Genomic DNA, 18,005 nt, shown 5'->3' with positions numbered 1-18,005 from the left:
CCCACCCCACCCCATGCCCTTACCCCCCACCCCCCGTCCTCGTCCATAGGTGTAACATTTTTTTTAAATGTGTTTTTATTGATTTCAGAGAGGAAGGGAGAGAGGGAGAGATAGAAACATCAATGATGAGAGAGAATCATTGATCGGCTGCCTCCTGCATGCCACCAGCTGGGAATCGAGCCCGCAGCCCAGGCATGTGCCCTTGACTGGAATCAAACCTGGGACCCTTCAGTCCGCAGTCCAACGCTCTATCCACTGAGCAAAACTAGCTAGGGCATAGGTGTAACATTTTTGTCCAATCTCTTCCCACACCCCCACACCCCCTTCCCCCCAAGAATTGTCAGTCCACTTCTTTCTATGCCCCTGATTCTATTATATTCACCAGTTTATTGTGTTCATCAGATTTTTTATTCACTTCATTTTTAAGTTCACTTGTTGATAGATATGTATTTGTTGTCACTTTGTTGTTCATAATTTTTATCTTTACCTTTTTTTCTTCTTCCTCTTCTTAAAGAATACCTTTCAGCATTTCATATAATACTGATTTGGCGATGATGAACTCCTTTTGCTTTTTCTTAGCTGTGAAGCTCTTTATCTGACCTTCAATTCTAAATGATAGCTTTGCTGGGTAGAGTAATCTTGGTTGTAGGTTCTTGCTATTCATCACTTTGAATATTTCTTGCCACTCCCTTCTAGCCTGCATAGTTTCTGTTGAGAAATCAGCTGACAGTCGTATGGGTACTCCCTTGTAGGTAACTGCCTTGTTTTCTCTTGATGCTTTTAAGATTCTCTCTTTGCCATTTTAATTATGATGTGTCTTGGTGTGGTCCTCTTTGGATTCCTCTTGTTTGGGGTTCTCTGCACTTCCTGGACTTGTAAGTCTATTTCTTTCACCAGGTAGGGGAAGTTTTCTGTCATTATTTCTTCAAATAGGTTTTCATTATCTTGCTCTCTCTCTTCTTCTGGCACCCCCATAATTCGGATGTTGGTACGCTTGAAGTTGTCCCAGAGGCTCCTTACACTATCTTTATATTTTTTGGATTCTTTTTTCTTTTTGCTTTTCTGGTTGGGTGTTTTTTGCTTCTTCGTATTTCAAATCTTTGCCTTGATTCTTGTGATCCTCTAGTCTGCTGTTGGATCTCTGTAAATTATTCTTTATTTAGTCAGTGTATGCTTAATTTCTGATTGGTCCTTTTTCATATCCTTGAGTGTCTCACTAAATTTCTCAAAGGTTTCTAGAAGATTCTTGAGTAACCTTATAACTGTGGTTTCGAACTCTATAGTTTTGAACTCCAGTAGTTTGCTTTCCTCTATTTCTTTCATTTGTGACATGTTTCTTTGTCTCCGCATTTTGGCTGCTTCCCTGTGTTGATAGAGTGGCCTTGTGTGTTAGGTGTCCTATAGGGTCCAGTGGCTCAGCCTCCCCAATTACCTAAGGTGGACACTTTTGGTGCACCCCTTTGTGGGCTGTTTGCACAGTCCTGTTGTAGTTAAGTCTTGATTGCTCTTGGTATCACTGGGAGGAATTGACCTCCAGGCCAATTGGCTGTGAGGACCAGCTGTGTCTACAATGGGAGAACTGCTGTTCTGGAGAAACCCTTATGGGGCAGGAATTGCTTTAGTGGGGCTTTGGTACTCACTGAGTCTGCCCCCTTGAGTGTGTCACTTATGGATGTGAAGAGTTGTAATCTGGTATGGTCTCACACTGACCACTGGGTATACTGGCTCTTGGATCTCCAAGGAGGTGCAAAGTCATCCGCTGCCTGAGGCCACCCAGCAGGAGCTACAGAGAGATCTGCAGATTTCTCCTCTTTGTATTGGGTTTGGAAGTGCCGAGATGAGGCCCAGCTGTGAAGCAATGCAGGCTGCTGCTGCCAGGGCTTGGGCCTTCTTTTGGAAGCTTTGGAGCTCCCTGACCCAGTGCAGTTTGTTAGGTTTTAGGTTGCAAAAGGACAGGCCATTCATATGCAAAAGCCGCTGCATACAGCTTGGGTGGGGTTGTAAATTGGGTGGGGTGGGGTTTCAGGGACTCACCAGGGCAGAGCAAACAGTAATGGCTGCCAGTCAGCCCTGTCCCGGAGAGGTCTCCGCATCTCTGCATCCCGTTCCCCTGTGCAGGAACAATGATCGCTGCGAGCACCTCTGAGAGAAAGCCGCCCTTGCATTCCGGCCCGATGCCAGACAGTCCAATTTCTCCCTGTATGAGTCTTGTCCCCAAAGTCTCACCTGGAACTGGAGTTGAGAGCAATCGGGAGCTTGTATCTCCCTCCCAATTGAAAAAAACAACAGCGCTCCCAGTTGCCAGCCCATTTCGCGCACGCCTCCACAATTCCTACCAGTCTCAATGTGCTTTTTTCTTTCTTTCTACTTGTAGAACTTCCACTCGTGCAGCTTTCCTGTAGTTCTGGATGCTATTTGTTTTGTCTTTTAGTTGTAGTTTTGATGTGGTTGTGAGAGGCAGCAAGTACAGGTGTTTACTTATGCCGCCACCTTGGTTGTTTCCAAAATATATTTCTCTTGATGACAAGAATGTGTAGCATATATAGGGTGTCCCCCCAAAATATATATACACTTCGAATGATTATAAAGTCAGTGTTCATTAACATACCGTTCATTTTCAAAATTTAAAAGTATCTACAGAAATGAATAATTTTTTTGTCAATGCCTGTTTTCAAACTAGATGTTCTAGTCCAGGCACTGCTGATCATGCGAAGCAATGTAATTGCAAATATCAAGAATCATTTTGTTTGGTTTTTGTGTGCCCTCAATTCATCAACTGTTGCGGGTTTTATACTTTAAACATTATCTTCTATGTATCCCCATAGAAAAGTCTAGTGGATAATTTTATTTTTGTTCAATACTTTTAATACCTACCTCCTTTCTCCACTAGCCCTATTTCTCTTCTGTTTGAATTTTTGCTTGATGAACTGCCTCTTCTCTACCTACAGTTTTGTATGTAGCCTTCTTTTAATGATAAACTTCTTAACCACGGGCTTAATGGCTGCTACCTCTATGTTCCATCCACCTTTGTCTGGCTTCACCCATTATTTCAAATCAGTTAAAGCTGTAAAAGAGTGAAAATTAAGTGAGTTATTAGCTGTTAAAGTGTGTCCCCCAAAAAATATTAAAAGTTTAGTCTGGCTGAAAAGAAAGAAACATCAGTTGAGCTATCAGCTGTTAAAGTGTGTATACATGTTTTTGGGATACCCTGTATATAACCTTACCTTTACCATGCCCCTCCCAGATTTCTTTTAAATAATAATTTTTTAAAAAAACTATTTTCTAGCTGTAACCGGTTTGGCTCAGTGGATAGAGCGTTGGCCTGTGGACTGAAGGGTCCCAGGTTCGATTCAGGTCAGGGGCATGTACCTTGGTTGCGGGCACATCCCCAGTGGGGGGTGTGCAGGAGGCAGCTGATCGATGTTTCTCTCTCATCAATGTTTCTAGCTCTCTATCCCTCTTCCTTCCTCTTTGTAAAAAAATCGATAAAATATATTTAAAAAACACCTATTTTCTATTTTAAAAACAATTTTTTAAAATTTTATTCAAGTTCACAATCATTTTGTCAGTGATTATTTAGACCAGTTATTCTTTGTCATCTCTATCTTTATTTCATGTAAACTCGGTCTGATTTCTTGTTCTTTTATTTTCATATAATTTTCTAAAGTAACTTTTTTTCCAGAGAAAATGAGGGGATCTTATGTTTTCTAAGTTATTACATGATCAAATGATCTTTTTTGTTTTCCTCCCACATAGGTTTAGAATTATAGACGCCCAGTTGTTTTTCTTCAGATCTGTACAAACATATCTTAATTATGTTCTGTCATGTAATTTTCTTGATGAGAATTCAGTGCCTGTATGAATTTTTCCTTTGTGGGTATTTGCTTTTTTGTATGAAATTGTGAGGGTTCTTTTTTAATTATCAGAATTCAGTCCCTCTGCCTTCTGGATGAAATGTATTTTATCAGTTTTTTATTTTATGGATCATGCTTTTGATCTAAGAACTCTTCTAGCCCTAGGTACCTGAGATTTTTTTTCTATATTTCAAAAAGTTTTATAATTTTTTATATTTTTACTCCTTTTACATTTAAACCCATGATCTATTGTGAGTTAATTTTTGTAAAAATATAAGGTTTAGATCAAAGTTCATACATTTGCCTATGAATACTCAATTGCTTCAGCACCATTGGTTGAAAGGGATATTTCCCTCATAAGATTGTTTTTACACCCTTGTCAAAAACAGTTTAGCACCTTGTGATTTTACTCATACATGGAATCTTAAAAACAAAATTTAAAAAAAAATAGATTCAGAGAACAAACTGATGGTTGCCAGAGGAAGGAGAAGGTTGGAGAACTGGTTGAAAAGGGTGAAGAGATTAAGAAATACAAATTGGTAGTTACAAAATAGTCATGGGGTTATAAAGTAGAGTATAGGTTCTATAGTCAATTATATTGTAAGAACTATCTTTGATGCCCGGTGGGTACTAGACTTAACAGGGGGAATAACTTTGTAAGTTATATAAATTTCTAACAACTATGCTGTTCTGTTCACCTGAAAGTAATATAAAATAATATTGAATGTCAGCTGTAATTGAAAGAAAAAATATTAGTTGAGTTGAGCACATTTGTGTGGCTCTACTAATTCTGAGTTCTCCATTCTGTTCCAGTGATCTGTCTGTTTTTTGTCTTGTTACTGTAGCTATGTAGTAAGTGTTAAACTTAGGTAGAGTTATTCCTTCAACCTTATTTTTATTTTTCAAAATTGTTTTAGCTTTTTGTTCCTTAGCCTCTTTATATAAATTTTAGAATAAATTATTCTATACCTATAAAAATCATGGAGAGATTTCTTCCCTGCCTTTATTTTTTTTTTTTTTAAGAGTTTAAGCCAGTTATTTTGTAGGATTCTGGATTTACCTGGCTATTTTCTCTTAGTGTCACTTAGGTGGATCCTTCATCCCACATATTTCCTATAAACTGGAGCTATATGTAGTGGCTTATAGAATCAAGTTAAACACTTTTAGCAAAAATACTTTATTGAATTTGAGAGTACTTTATAATCCTTATATTTTTGTTGTATATTTAGTTTGGTGTCTTAAGAGAGAAAGAATATTAATTTGTTTTTAAATTTTGATTGAATTTTTTACAAGATTTTGTTCTGAAATTTATAGTACAGTTTTTAAAAAGATGGCTTTTTTTCTATTATACCATGTAGAAAACTTTTTACTTTGAAGATGTATACTACTAGAACTCTATATTAAAGCACAGATTTGGGGATAATATAATTTTTATATGAATTTTTAAGGTTTTACTTGGAAGAACCTCCAGGCATACAGAAGCTTTATCTGGGAAGAACTGCTCCACCATCTAAAGTGGTTCATCTTGGAGAAAAAGAACAATCTAACTGGACAAAAGAAGTACAAGGAATTTCAGAACAGTGAGTGTCATTAAAAGTATTTAATATCATAGAACTAGAATGGGATTTAATATACTTATCCTCTAACTTATTTTCCACTTAACAAAGTAATCACTCTGAATACTGACTACATCTTCATTTTATGTTCTAAAGAAAGTAATAAGTTCTAATTTAAAATAATACCTGGTTAGCAGTAGTTAAAGCCTTGCTCAGTTTGTCATTGAAATACTTCATTATATACAGAAAAGGAAAAGACATGATCACTTAGTACTGTGAATAACAGTTAATAGATTGTTGCCTGAATTTGAGAAATATTTTTACTAACTTAAAGCCATTGAATTTCTTGGCCACATGTAAGTAATAAAAATAGGAGGGAAGACTGTCTTTGGATTCTCACTTCTCCCTTACCCAGTCCCCTTCACCCAAGCCCATATGCCCATGAATTCAGAAATGCAGGGTTTGTATCAACCAAACAACTAAAAAGCTAACCCTCCTCAGAATGCTAATTTCCAGGGTCACCATGATTCCACCCTAATAGTTCCTCTCTTTCTTCATCTAAACACTAGGATTTCCACAACCAAAACAATGATTGACTGGCAGTGGCACATGAAATGGTATTATAAATGTATATCCATCAGCCCTCCTGTTTAAACTGTAATAGCATTCACTATAGTAGAGGAGAAATCTGTTCTATAGTTTTGGAGCTAGTACCAGGCTATTCAAAGATGAGTAAACAGGGAAAATCTAAAAGAAAAAAAATCTACCGTAAATGAAGAAGGTAAATATAGCTCTCAGAAGGTAGACGTAAAGCCTTCCAACAATATCAGAAGCCCCTGTTGTAGTTCATATCTTTCTGAATTTTTTATCGCACATAAACAAAAACCATAATAAATTTATTTTTTGATTACCTTAACCATTTTTTAGATAGTGTGCTCTATAAGGTAGGGAACATACCTGTTTTTGTCACCACTCTGCTCTCATTCCTTAGCATTCGGTAAATATTTGTTTGAATGAAATAGAGATTGTCTTAGTTAAGACTCTTAATAGGATAAAAAAAATTATTCAAAATACTATGAGTTTAGTCATTTATTTATATAACAATTCAACAATTATTTATTGATATGTGCTGAGTACAGTAGTTGGCAGTATACCACAGTGAATAAAATCCCACAGTCCCTATATTCATGAACTTTATGGCTGGTAGATGGGTTATGGATTTTAATGTCTTGTGTGGTTTGTTTTTTGTTTTTGCTTTTTTAATCAAACTGCGACTATGATAATTGCTCTGAAGGAATAGTACTGTGAGACCATATAATAGCAGGGTTTGACCTAACTAGGGAAGAATTTGCTCTAGTCAGATAAAACTTTCCTGAGGAAGTGTTGATTAAACTGCTACCTAAATGTAGAGTAGGATTTGGTCTTATTACTTTCTTTAGAAGCATATTTCAGAATGAATGAAGAGTTACATGCAAAGTCCCTGTGGCACAAGGAAAAGCAGTATGTGTCATGGCTAATGTGGCTAGAGTGTTGGAATCAAGAAGGAAGATGAGGCAGGGGAAACAAAAGAGGCAAGCCAAGAGGTAAAATAAAAGACAGGAGATTCACATGTTATACTATGGAAATGAAAGAAAAAGAGTGTTTCAAGAATAAGGAAATAAGCCATGTAAAATGTTTTGATAAGATTAAGCAAGAGCTATTTTGGTTTTGAAAGGGGTCTTGTTCTTATTCAAGGGAATGAATTCTAGTACCTGCCAGTTCAGGATCTCTTGTCAGCCAAGAAGGGTAGTTAAGACTACATAATTCATAACCATTCAGGTTTATTTATTCTAGTCACCATTCTCTTAAATTGCTTTTCTTTACCACAGTATTTCCTTCATATCATCCCACATTTTGTCCCCTCTTCCCCCACCCCCCAAGTTCTTTGTAATCTGTCTTCCAAGGTGAACTTCACAAGACCACTGTTGCTCTTCCCCTGAGGGTTTACTTGACTTATTTATGACTTTGCACATTATGTCAGTAGAATGAGGTGATGATCCCGTGGCTCCAACAAGGAGTAATGCTTGTGCAAACCATTCTTAGTTCTAAGAGTTCTACAGCAAGAATGTAGAACCTATTACTTATCTTAGTTATATATCCATGAATCTTATTAACCAAAACATGTTCTCCTAAATTTAACACATCCTTTTTCTCTGAACATAAGACATGAAATATTTCTATGAGTATCAAATTATATGATTTTATTTTTAGAAACCTAACTATACCCATATGCTACGCGTGATAAATTTCTGTATTCCTGTGTAACATTTACTTTTTAATAGATACTAACAATAAGAGATAGATGAAGAAAGTTATAAAATTAAGTGGAATTGGTTTTGGTTTATTCAAGGAGATTTGATCATGTGTAAAAACAAATGGCAAGAGAGGTACAAAAGAGAAAGCAATACATTTGAAGATGAAACAAGATGTATTCATTAAGAAGATGGGACGGAACTATTGGTTGGTGTGTGTGTTTGGTGTGAGGAAGATGAGGAGATTTGAGTTTGGCTATTGAGGACTGTGTGGGGTTGGCCTTAAGTGGCAGTTTGAAATAGTCCTTGGAGAAAATGGGAGAGTTTCCATTGATCAGATAAACATGGTAAAATTATAGCCAGTATTAAGGACCCTTTTTGAAGTTGAAAGTCATGAATTTATCTATCCTATCTAATAATAGACTAACATGGTAATTGACCATACCTTCGCTACGCCTCCCATTGGCTAATCAGCACGATATGCAAATTAACTGCCAACAAAGATGGCGGCTAATTTGCATACTGCAGACAGGGCGGGACAGCGCCACCCTGCCGCCATCTGGGCCTGCTATTTGCGACCCGGGGTGGTGGGGCTGGACAGCGCCATCCCACCTGCCCTGCCACCATCCAGGCCTGCTGTCTGTGACCTGGGGCGGCGGGCATCCATGTTCGACCCGACCCAGGGTGGCCAGGCGGGGCAGCAGCAATCCGCCGTCCCGCCCGGGCGTCCCGTGTGCAACCCGACCCGGGGCGGCGCCCCAACCCCCGTGTCAGCCCTGCCGTGTGTGCGACCCGGGGAGGCGGGGCAGGCACCAAGGGATTGGGCCTGCCATGTGCCACCCGAGGAGCGGGCCTAAGCCAGCAGGTGGTTATCTCCCGAGGGGTCCCAGACTGTGAGAGGGCACAAGTGGGGCTGAGGGAAGAATTGAATTTGAGAGTACTTTATTTATAATCTTTATAATCGCCCCCTCCCCTGCCAGTGCACAAATTTTTGTGCACCGGGCCTTGTATATATATATAAAAGCCTAAGCGACTGGCCAATGGCCAGTAGCTATGACGCACGCTAACCACCACGGGGCAGATGCTCAACTCAGGAGCTGCAGTTCTCGGGTGACACATGGGGAACCAGAGAGGAGGGAGCCCGATTTCGGGGTGCACCACCCAAGAACCACTCTCTCACAATCCGGGACTCCTCAGGGGATGTTGGAGAGCCAGTTTCAGCCCGATTCCCGCAGGCCAGGCCGAGAGACCCCACCCGTGCATGAATCCATGCACCGGGCTTCTAGTAATGTAATAATTGTTCTGTCTTTTGATAGTAGAACAGGGTTCTTCAGTCACAGGTCTAGAAAAAGCAGATAGGTTGATTTAAACAGCACTGGATTTTACCAGATGGGTACAACAAAAAGATGAAGAGGCAAAGATTTAGGATACTGGCAGGAATGTTACTGAAATAATAGACAGTGGCATCTAGGTGAAATATAGACGTTAAGAAAGTAGAGTTTTAATAGTTAATGGGAGTAATTAGAATAATAGATGGACTGGAGATCCCAAATTAATGGAATATGAGTCATAAACAAAATGATTGAACAAGCAAGTTAGATGGAGAAGTTTTTAGACAAAATATTTGAGGTAGTGATTTTAGAGGTAGAGGAGAGATTTGAGCCCATAGGGACAAAGAAGCTTTCAGACCTAGGCCTCTGCTCTGGTTGAGGCTCTCTTGGCAGAAATGGAGAGATTAAAAATGGTAGCGGAGTATGTGGATGCTACACAGAAACACTCCCAGGACTAAACTGGAATTACAATTAAAATACAAAAAAAAAAAAAATTCTGAATAATTAACTGAAGACTGGCTGGAAAGAACCCTAATAACTAGGGATGGAAAGTGGAGACTGGTGGGAAGGGCAGAGGCATTAAAGGTCTGGCCAGGCTCTGACAAACAGCAGCTGAAGTTCCGGAAAGTATCGCAGCTGTGAGGGGTGGCCACTGAGAACTCTGGGGTCTAATACCCAAGCTGGGCCCCCCAGCAGAGAACACCAGAACTGAGAAAGGTGCCCACATAACATCTGGCTGTGAAAAGCATCTAGGTTGCTGTATGCCAGGTAAAGATGGCTGGAAATGCAGACACCCTCTTAAAGGGCCAATGCACAAAATTCTGTGTGCAGCCACTCACATTGTGCTAGGGCAGATGGGACTGGAACTGTGTGGACAGAAGCCAGGATTGGGGGCTCTGGTGTTAGAGCTCAGAAGGCAGACACCCCAGTTTCCTGTGCGGAGTTCATCTTTCTCATGCAGACATTTGCTATGCATGTGGTTTTGCATGGGGGGAAGACAGTCAACCCACCCTATTGGAAAACACCTGGCCCCATAATGTGGAGTTTCTGAAGCCCATTAAGAGACTGAGAATAACAATTAACCTTTAGGCAGAAGCAGTTACCCCATGCTGTTGGCAAAACTCATGCCACACCTGTAGATGATTCATGAACGCTACTCAAGACTAAATCCAATTAGTCTGCAGACAGAGGCAGTCTCTGGAGGCCTTGAGTCTTTGCCTGATCTAATAAGTCACAAACAGCATTTGACACTGCCCTGCACTAGAGATTGAGAGGCGTAACAGATCTACCTAATACATAGTCACAAACCCAAACTGGCAACCAAAATGAGGAGTCAAAAATACAACGCCCAAATGAAAGAACAAGAGAATATCCAGAAGAAAGATAAATGAAATGGAGATAAATTTTTTCTGATATAGAGTTCAGAATAATGATGGTAAAGATGCTCAATACCATGAGAAAAGATATAGTAACTATGAAAATGAAAGTAAAGAATGACATAGCACTAATAACACATTACAAGGAATACACAACAGATTAGGGGAATCTTAGTATCGGATCAGTGAATTAGAAGACAGGGTAGGAAAAAAATCACTCAATCACAGAACCAAAACTAGAAAACAGTTAAAAAACTAGAGGACAGCTTCAGAGAGCTCTGGGATAATGTGAAACATAACAATATTTGCATACTATGTGTGCCAGAAGAGACAGAAAGAGAGAAAGAGATAGAGAATGTATTTGAAGAAATAATGGCAGAAAGCTTTCCTAACCTGGTGAAGGAAAAAGTCACACAAGTTCAGGGGTCACAGAAAGTCCCAAGCAAAAAGAACCCAAACAGGCCCACGTCCAGGCACATCATAATTAAAATGCCAAAAATTAAAGACAAAGAGAGAATCTTAAAGATAGCAAGAGAAAAGCATACTGTTACCTTCAAAGGAGCTCCCATAAGGCTGACACCTGATTTCTCATCAGAAACTCTATAGGCCAGAAGCAAATGGCATCAAGTACTCAAGGTGATGGAAAACAAGGGTCTGAAACCAAGATTACTATATCCAGCAAGGCTATCTTTCAAAATAGACAGTGAAATAAAGTGCTTCCCAGACAAAAAAAAACAAATACTAAAGGAGTTCATCACCACCAAGCTAGCATTGCAAGAATTGCTAAAGGGCCTGCTGTAATTTGAAGAAGAAATAGAGAAACCTAGGCAGACAGAAAGCAAATGGCAATAAATAAATACCTATCAATAATAAGCTTAACTGTAAATGGATTAAATGCTCCAATCAAAAGACACATGGTAGCTGAATGGATACAAAAATATGATCCAACTCTACACTGTCTACAAGAGACTGACTCTAGAACAGAAGACTCACTCAGGATGAGAGTGTAGGGATGGAAAGAAATTTTCCATGCAAATGGAAACGTAAAATAAAGCTGGGGTAGCAATACTCATATCTGACAAAATAGACTTCACAATAAAGGCCATCACAACAGACAGTAAAGTTCTTAATACTAAAGGGATTGACCCAACAAGAGGTTATAACCCTGCTAAACATATCACCCAATATAGGAGCACCTAAATATGTAAAAAAAAAAAAACTTCTAGAGGACTTTAAGAGTGAGATCAACAACAGTACAGTCATGGTAAGGGACTTTAACAACCCTCTGACTTCACTGCATAGAACTTCCAGGAAAAAGAATGTTAACAAGAAAACAGTGACTCTAAAGGACACAGTGGATCAGATGGATTTAGTTGAGATTTATGGAACATTTTACCCCAAAGCTGCAGAATATAAATTCTTCTCGAGTACACATGGATCATTCACAAAGATAAACCACATATTAGGACACAAAACAAGTCTCTCTAAGTTCAAGAAGATTGAAATCCTATCAAGCATTTTCTCAGATCACAGAGGAATAAAATTAGAAATCAACTACAGTAAAAACATCCCAAACACATGGCAGCTAAATATCATGTTATCAAACAATAAAATGGCTATTGATGAGATTAAGAAAGAAATCAAAAACTTTCTGGAAACAGATGAAAATGAACACAGAAAAACTCAAAATTTCAGGGACACAGCAAAAGCAGTGCTGAGAAGGAAGTTCATAGCACTACAGGTCTACCTCAAGAAAAACAAGAAAAATTAATAATAAACTATTTAACTGTATAACTTAAAGTATTAGGAGCAAAAAGAAGCGCCCAGAATAAGTAGAAGGAAGGAAATAATAAAAATTAGAGCACAAATAAACAATATAGAGACTTTAAAAAAAAACTACACTAATAAAAGGGAAACATGCAAATTGACGGTCCCTCCGCTATGCCCACCAGCCAATCAGGGTGAGTATGCAAATTAACCCAACAAAGATGGTGGCAGCCACGGAGCTGGAGGCTTAGGTTGCCCCCAGCGGCGGAGGAAGCCAAGCTTCCAGCCGGTCCTGGCCTCTGCTCAAGGAGGGGCTGGGGGCCTGGGTCTCTGGAGGGCGTGGCCAGCCTGAAAACAGCCCTCAGCCCCTCACCCAGGCTGGCCACACCCCCATGGAGTAAGAGTCCCCGCTGGGGGGCCTGGCCAGCCTGCAAACAGCCATCAGCCCCTCACCCAGGCTGGCCAGGCACCCCAGCAGGAACCCTCACCCTGAAGGGGGTGTGGCCAGCTTGAAAAGAGCCCTCAGACCCTCACCTCATGGGGGCGTGGCTGGCCTGCAAACCACCACAGGCCCCTCGCCCAGGCCGCCCCACACCCTAAGGGAACCCCCACCCTGATCCGGTACACACTTCAGGGCAAACCAGCCGGCCCCCACCCATGCACCAGGCCTCTATATTAATAAAAGTGTAATATGCTAATTAGACTGGGAGACCTTCCAGGAGACCTTTCAGACATTCTTCTGGACAAAGCCATGGTGGCGGGGCTGAGGTAGAGGCAGTTAGAGGCCAAGAGGGGAGGGCAGTTGTTGGGTGATCAGGCCGTTGTGGGGGGGCTGCTGGGGGTGATCAGGTTGGTGCGGGGGGGCAGTTGGGGGTGAGCAGTCCAGCAGGGGGGCCAGTTGGGGGCGAGCAGGCCATCAGTGGGGGGCAGTTGGGGATGATCAGGACTGTGGGGGGGAAGTTTGGAGTGAGCAGGCCAGCAGGGGGTCAGTTGGGGGCGAGCAGGCCAGTGGGGAGGGAAGGTGGAGGCGAGCAGGCCAGCAGAGGAGGGCAGTTGGGGGTGAGCAGGCCAGCAGGGCGGGCAGTTGGGGGCGAGCACACTGGCACCGGGGGCAGTGGGGGTGAGCAGGCTGGCAGGGGGGCATTTGAAGGCGAGCAGGCCGGTGACGGGGGGGCAGTTGGGGGCGAGCAGGCCAGCAGGCAGAGTGGTTAGGGGCAATCATGCAGGCAGGCATATGAGTGGTTAGGAGCCAGCAGTCCCGGATTGCAAGAGGGATGTCCGACTGCCAGTTTAGGCCGATCCCTGTAAACCTCCAGGGGTCCCAGATTGGAGAGTGTGCAGGCCGGGCTGAGGGACACACACACACACACACACACACACACACACACACCCCGTGCACCGGGCCACTAGTAATAATAATAATTACTGAAAACAAGAGCTGGTTCTTTGAAAGGATAAACAAGATTGAATAACCATTAGCCAGACTCATCAAGAAATAGAGAGGCCCAACTGGCGTGTCTCACTGGTTGAGCGTATATCTATGAACCAGGAGGTCACTGGTTCGATTCCCAGTCAGGGCACATGCCCAGTTTGTGGGCTCAGTCCCCAGTAGGGGAGTGTGTAGGAGGCAGCCAATCAATGATTCTCTCTCATCATTGATGTTTCTATCTCTACCTCTCCCTTCCACTCTGCAATCAATAAAAATTAAAATAAGAAAGAAACAGAGAGGACCCAAATAAATAAAAGCAGAAACAAAAACAGAGAAGTAACCATTAACACTAGAAAAATACAAAGGATTGTAAGAAAATACTATCAACAACTATATGACAACAAGCTGGACAATTTCCTAGAAAAATAGTCTCCCAAAACTAAATAAGGAAGATTCAGAAAACCTGAATAGGTCAATAACAACTGATGAAATAGAGGCAGTAATCAAAACACTCACCACAGACAAAAGCCCTGGTTCGGATGACTTCACATGAGAATTTTACCAAACATTGAAACAAGAACTAACACCCATATTGCTCAAATTATTCCAAAAAATCCACGAGGAACACTTCCACGATCTTTTCTTATGAGGCCACCATTATCCTAATCTCAAACCAGATAAAGACACTACAAAGAAAGAGAATTACAGGCCAATATCCCTGATGAACATAGATGCTAAAATCCTCAACAAAATTTTAGCAAATTGGATCCAACAATATGTTAAAAAGATCATATACCATGACCAAGTGGGATTTGTTCCAGGGATGCATGGCTGGTACAATATTCGCAAATCAGTAAACGTGATACATCACATAAATTGAAAGACAAAAATCATATGTACATATCAATACAGGCAGAAAAAGCATTCAACAAAATACAGCACCCATGTTTTATAAAACTCAAAGTGGGAATAGAGGGATCATATCTCAACATGATACAGACCTACAGTGATCATCATACAAAAACTAAAACCATTTCCCCTAAGATCAGGAATAAGATAGGGATATCCACTTTCCCTGCACTTATTCAACATAGTACTGGAAGTCATAGTACAACAATCAGACTAGAAGAAGAAATAAAAGGCATCCAGATTGAAAATGAGGAAGTGAAACTCTCATTAATCAGAGATGACATGATATTGTACATAGAAAACCTAAACACTCCACCAAAAATCTAAATTTAATAAATAAATTTCACAATGTAGCAGGAAACACAACACCCAAAAATTGATGTATTTTTTTATACACCAGTAATGAACTAAAAACCAACAATCCCATTTACCACTGCAACAAAAAAATTAAGATGCATAGGAATAAACTTAACTTAGGAGGTAAAAGACTTGTACTCAGAAAAATACAGGACATTGAGAAAAGAGATAGAGGAAGATATAAACAAGGGAAAAAAGATACCATGTTCATGGGTACATAGAATTGACATCATTAAAACGTCCGTATTACCCAATGCAATCTACAGATTCAATACAATCCCTATTAAAATATGAACAGCATATTTCACAGAGCAGGAACAAATATTCCAACAATTTATATGGAACCAAAAAAAAGACCCCAAATAGCTGCAGCAATCTTGAGAAAGAAAAACAAAGTTGAAGTAATCACAATACCAGATTTCAAGTTATACTACAAAGCCACTGTAATCAAAATACCCTGGTACTGGCATAAGAACAGGCATGTAGATAAATGGAACAGAACAGAGACCCAAGAAATCGACCTAAGCCATTATGCTCAATTAATATTTGACAAAGGAGGCAAGAGCATACAACAGAGTCAAGAGAGTCTCTTCAATAAAGGGTGTTAGGAAAATTGGACAGATACATGCAAAAAAATGAAACTAGACCATCGACTTACACCATACACAAGAATAAACTCAGAATGGATAAAAGACTTAAATGTAAGTCTGGAAACCATAAAAACCCTAGAAGAAGCCATAGTCAGCAAACTCTCCAGACATCTCTCGTATCAATATGTTTCTAGATAACATCTCCTTAGGAAGAGCCACACTCAAGGGGCCAAAGAGCCGCATGTGGCTCTCGAGCCGCAGTTTGCTGACCGTGGTCCTAGGGCAAAGGAAACTAAGGTGAAAATAAACAAATGGGACTACATCAAAATAAAAAGCTTCTGTATAGCAAAAGGAACCTTCAACAAAATGAAAAGTGAGCCCACTATATGGGAGAACATATTTGGCAATGATACATTTGATAAAGGGTTAATATCCAACTTAACAAGAGGAAGACATACAATCCAATTTAAAAAAGGACAAAGGACTTAAATAGACACTTCTCCAAAGTAGACATACTAATGGCCAACAGACATAAAAATGCTCAATTCACTGATCATCAGAGAGATGCAAATTAAAATGACAATGAGGTATCACCTCACACCTGTCAGAATGGCTACCATCAACAAATCCACAAATGACAAGTGCTAGGAAGGATGTGGAGAAAAGGGAACCTTAGTACATTGCTGATGAGAATGCAGACCGGTGCAGCCATTATTAAAAACAGTATGGAGTTTCCTCAAAAAATTAAATATTGAACTGCTATTTCATCCAGTGATCCCACTTCTAGGAATATATCCTTTGAAACCCAAAACACCAATCAGAAAGAATATATGCACCCCTATGTTCATAGCAGCACAATTTACAATAGCTATGATCTGGAAATAGCCCATCAGTAGACGAGTGGATTAAAAAGTGTGGTACATTTATATCATGGAATACTATGCAGCAGTTAAAAAGAAGCTCTTACCCTTTGCGAAAGCATGGAGGGACCTGGAGAGTATCATGCTAAGTGAAATAAGTCAATCAGAGAAAGACAAGTATCACATGATCTCATTCATATGTGGAATCTAATGAACAAAATAAACTGATGAATGGAATGGATCCATAGACATGGAAGCATGGAACAGAGTCTGTAATCTCGGTGGGAAGGTGGGGGATCGTGGGTGGGTGGGAGATAATCAACCAAATACCTTGTGTGCATGTATGCATATCCCATGGACACATAATAGGGTGGTGAAAGTCTGGGTGGGGGTGGGGGCAGGCTTTTGGGGTCAGTGGGGGTGAGGAGGGGGACATATGTAATACTTTCAATAGTACAAATAAAAATAAATAAATGGGTGATGTCTTGACCCAAGTCATAGCCAAGGGAATAGGTGACCAAAGTAGAATGGAGGAGAAGGTTATTAAAGATAGGGAGGCTGAAGAACTACTGTGGTCTTGGATAGATCATACATGTAACATTGAGAGGCTACCACTTGAGAGAGCTACCCAGGGAAGTGGTGGAACATTCATTTAAGAATGTGGATATTGAGGATATAATGGTTTCAAAAGGTTTAGGAATTAAAGAAGAACAGAATCCTGGGAGAAGGGAGCAAGGTAATACTTTATGGATGTTATAGAGAACATTATGATGCAATTAGAGGATAATTTGGAGGAGAGTGCTTTATTTAACCTCAAACAAGAAGAGATAGACTTACATAAAAAAAAATAAGGTTATCAAAATATTGGTTGTAAACACTGTAACTAGTAAAGAATTTTAAGTACTAATTCTCATTTTAGATATAAAAAAGTTACAAGGTAGTTTGTTTATAATTTAGAAATTTGGAGAAGTATGAAATGTTTTTAAAAGTTTAAGTCAGAAGTAACCATAAATAGAAATATAAAGCAAGATTTCTAACTTGCAAAGTACTAGCAAGAAAAAAATTAAATGAAAGAAATTATAGGAGTCTTCCTGTCAAGATGGCAGAGTAGGGAAAATGGTGTACTTGCCTGCTACCATGACCACATCAAAATTGCAAATAAACTAAAGACTGCCATTAGTGAGAACTATCTGATATCTGGCTGACCAGACAGCATATAGCTAAGGATATATAGAAGAAGCTACATCAAGACCAGTAGAAGGGGCAGAGGTGCGGAACAGGTTGGTCCCAAACCCACATGTGGTGGTTAAAAGTTGGGAGTGATATCTCTGCTACTGATGTCTCTCCTGAGGATCAAGGGATCCCAGCCCTATACAGGGCTTCCCCAGCCCAGTGGCCCAGTGCCATGAAAAGAAGTCCCCATAACTTCTGGCTAAAAGAACCAGAGGGGATTGTGGATGAGTGAAACAGAAGGTTGCTGGAGTTCCAGGAAGTTCCTCTTACAGAGCCCATGCATGGACTTACTCATACCCACTTGCTCTAAGCTCCAGGACTGGGGCAGCAGCTTTTCTTTATGGGGAGGAACTGAATTGTCTAGCTTCACGGTGAGGACTGGAGGGGCAGCTTTCTCCCAGACAGAAGTGCTGGCAGAAGCCATTGTTTCTTTACTGAATGCTTTCCCCTGC

At 40.4% G+C, this 18,005-nt stretch overlaps 1 protein-coding gene across 6 annotated transcripts in view; it reads left to right on the top strand.

The window, feature by feature from the left end:
* XRN1 (5'-3' exoribonuclease 1) overlaps positions 1 to 18,005 on the top strand; it is a 203,556-nt gene that overhangs the window by 95,896 nt on the left and 89,655 nt on the right. For all 6 annotated transcript variants that reach the window (XM_014453186.2, XM_023751452.1, XM_014453187.2 and 3 more), the window contains exon 20: positions 5,303 to 5,434. In XM_014453186.2, coding sequence (XP_014308672.1) covers positions 5,303 to 5,434 — 132 coding nt within the window. The remainder of the gene's footprint in view (positions 1 to 5,302; positions 5,435 to 18,005) is intronic.

The sequence above is a fragment of the Myotis lucifugus genome, unplaced genomic scaffold, assembly GCF_000147115.1.
Source record: "Myotis lucifugus unplaced genomic scaffold, Myoluc2.0 scaffold_21, whole genome shotgun sequence".
Lineage (NCBI taxonomy): Eukaryota > Metazoa > Chordata > Mammalia > Chiroptera > Vespertilionidae > Myotis > Myotis lucifugus.
The sequence above is the reverse complement of the archived record's forward strand: the minus strand, read 5'-3'. Positions and strand labels throughout refer to the sequence as shown.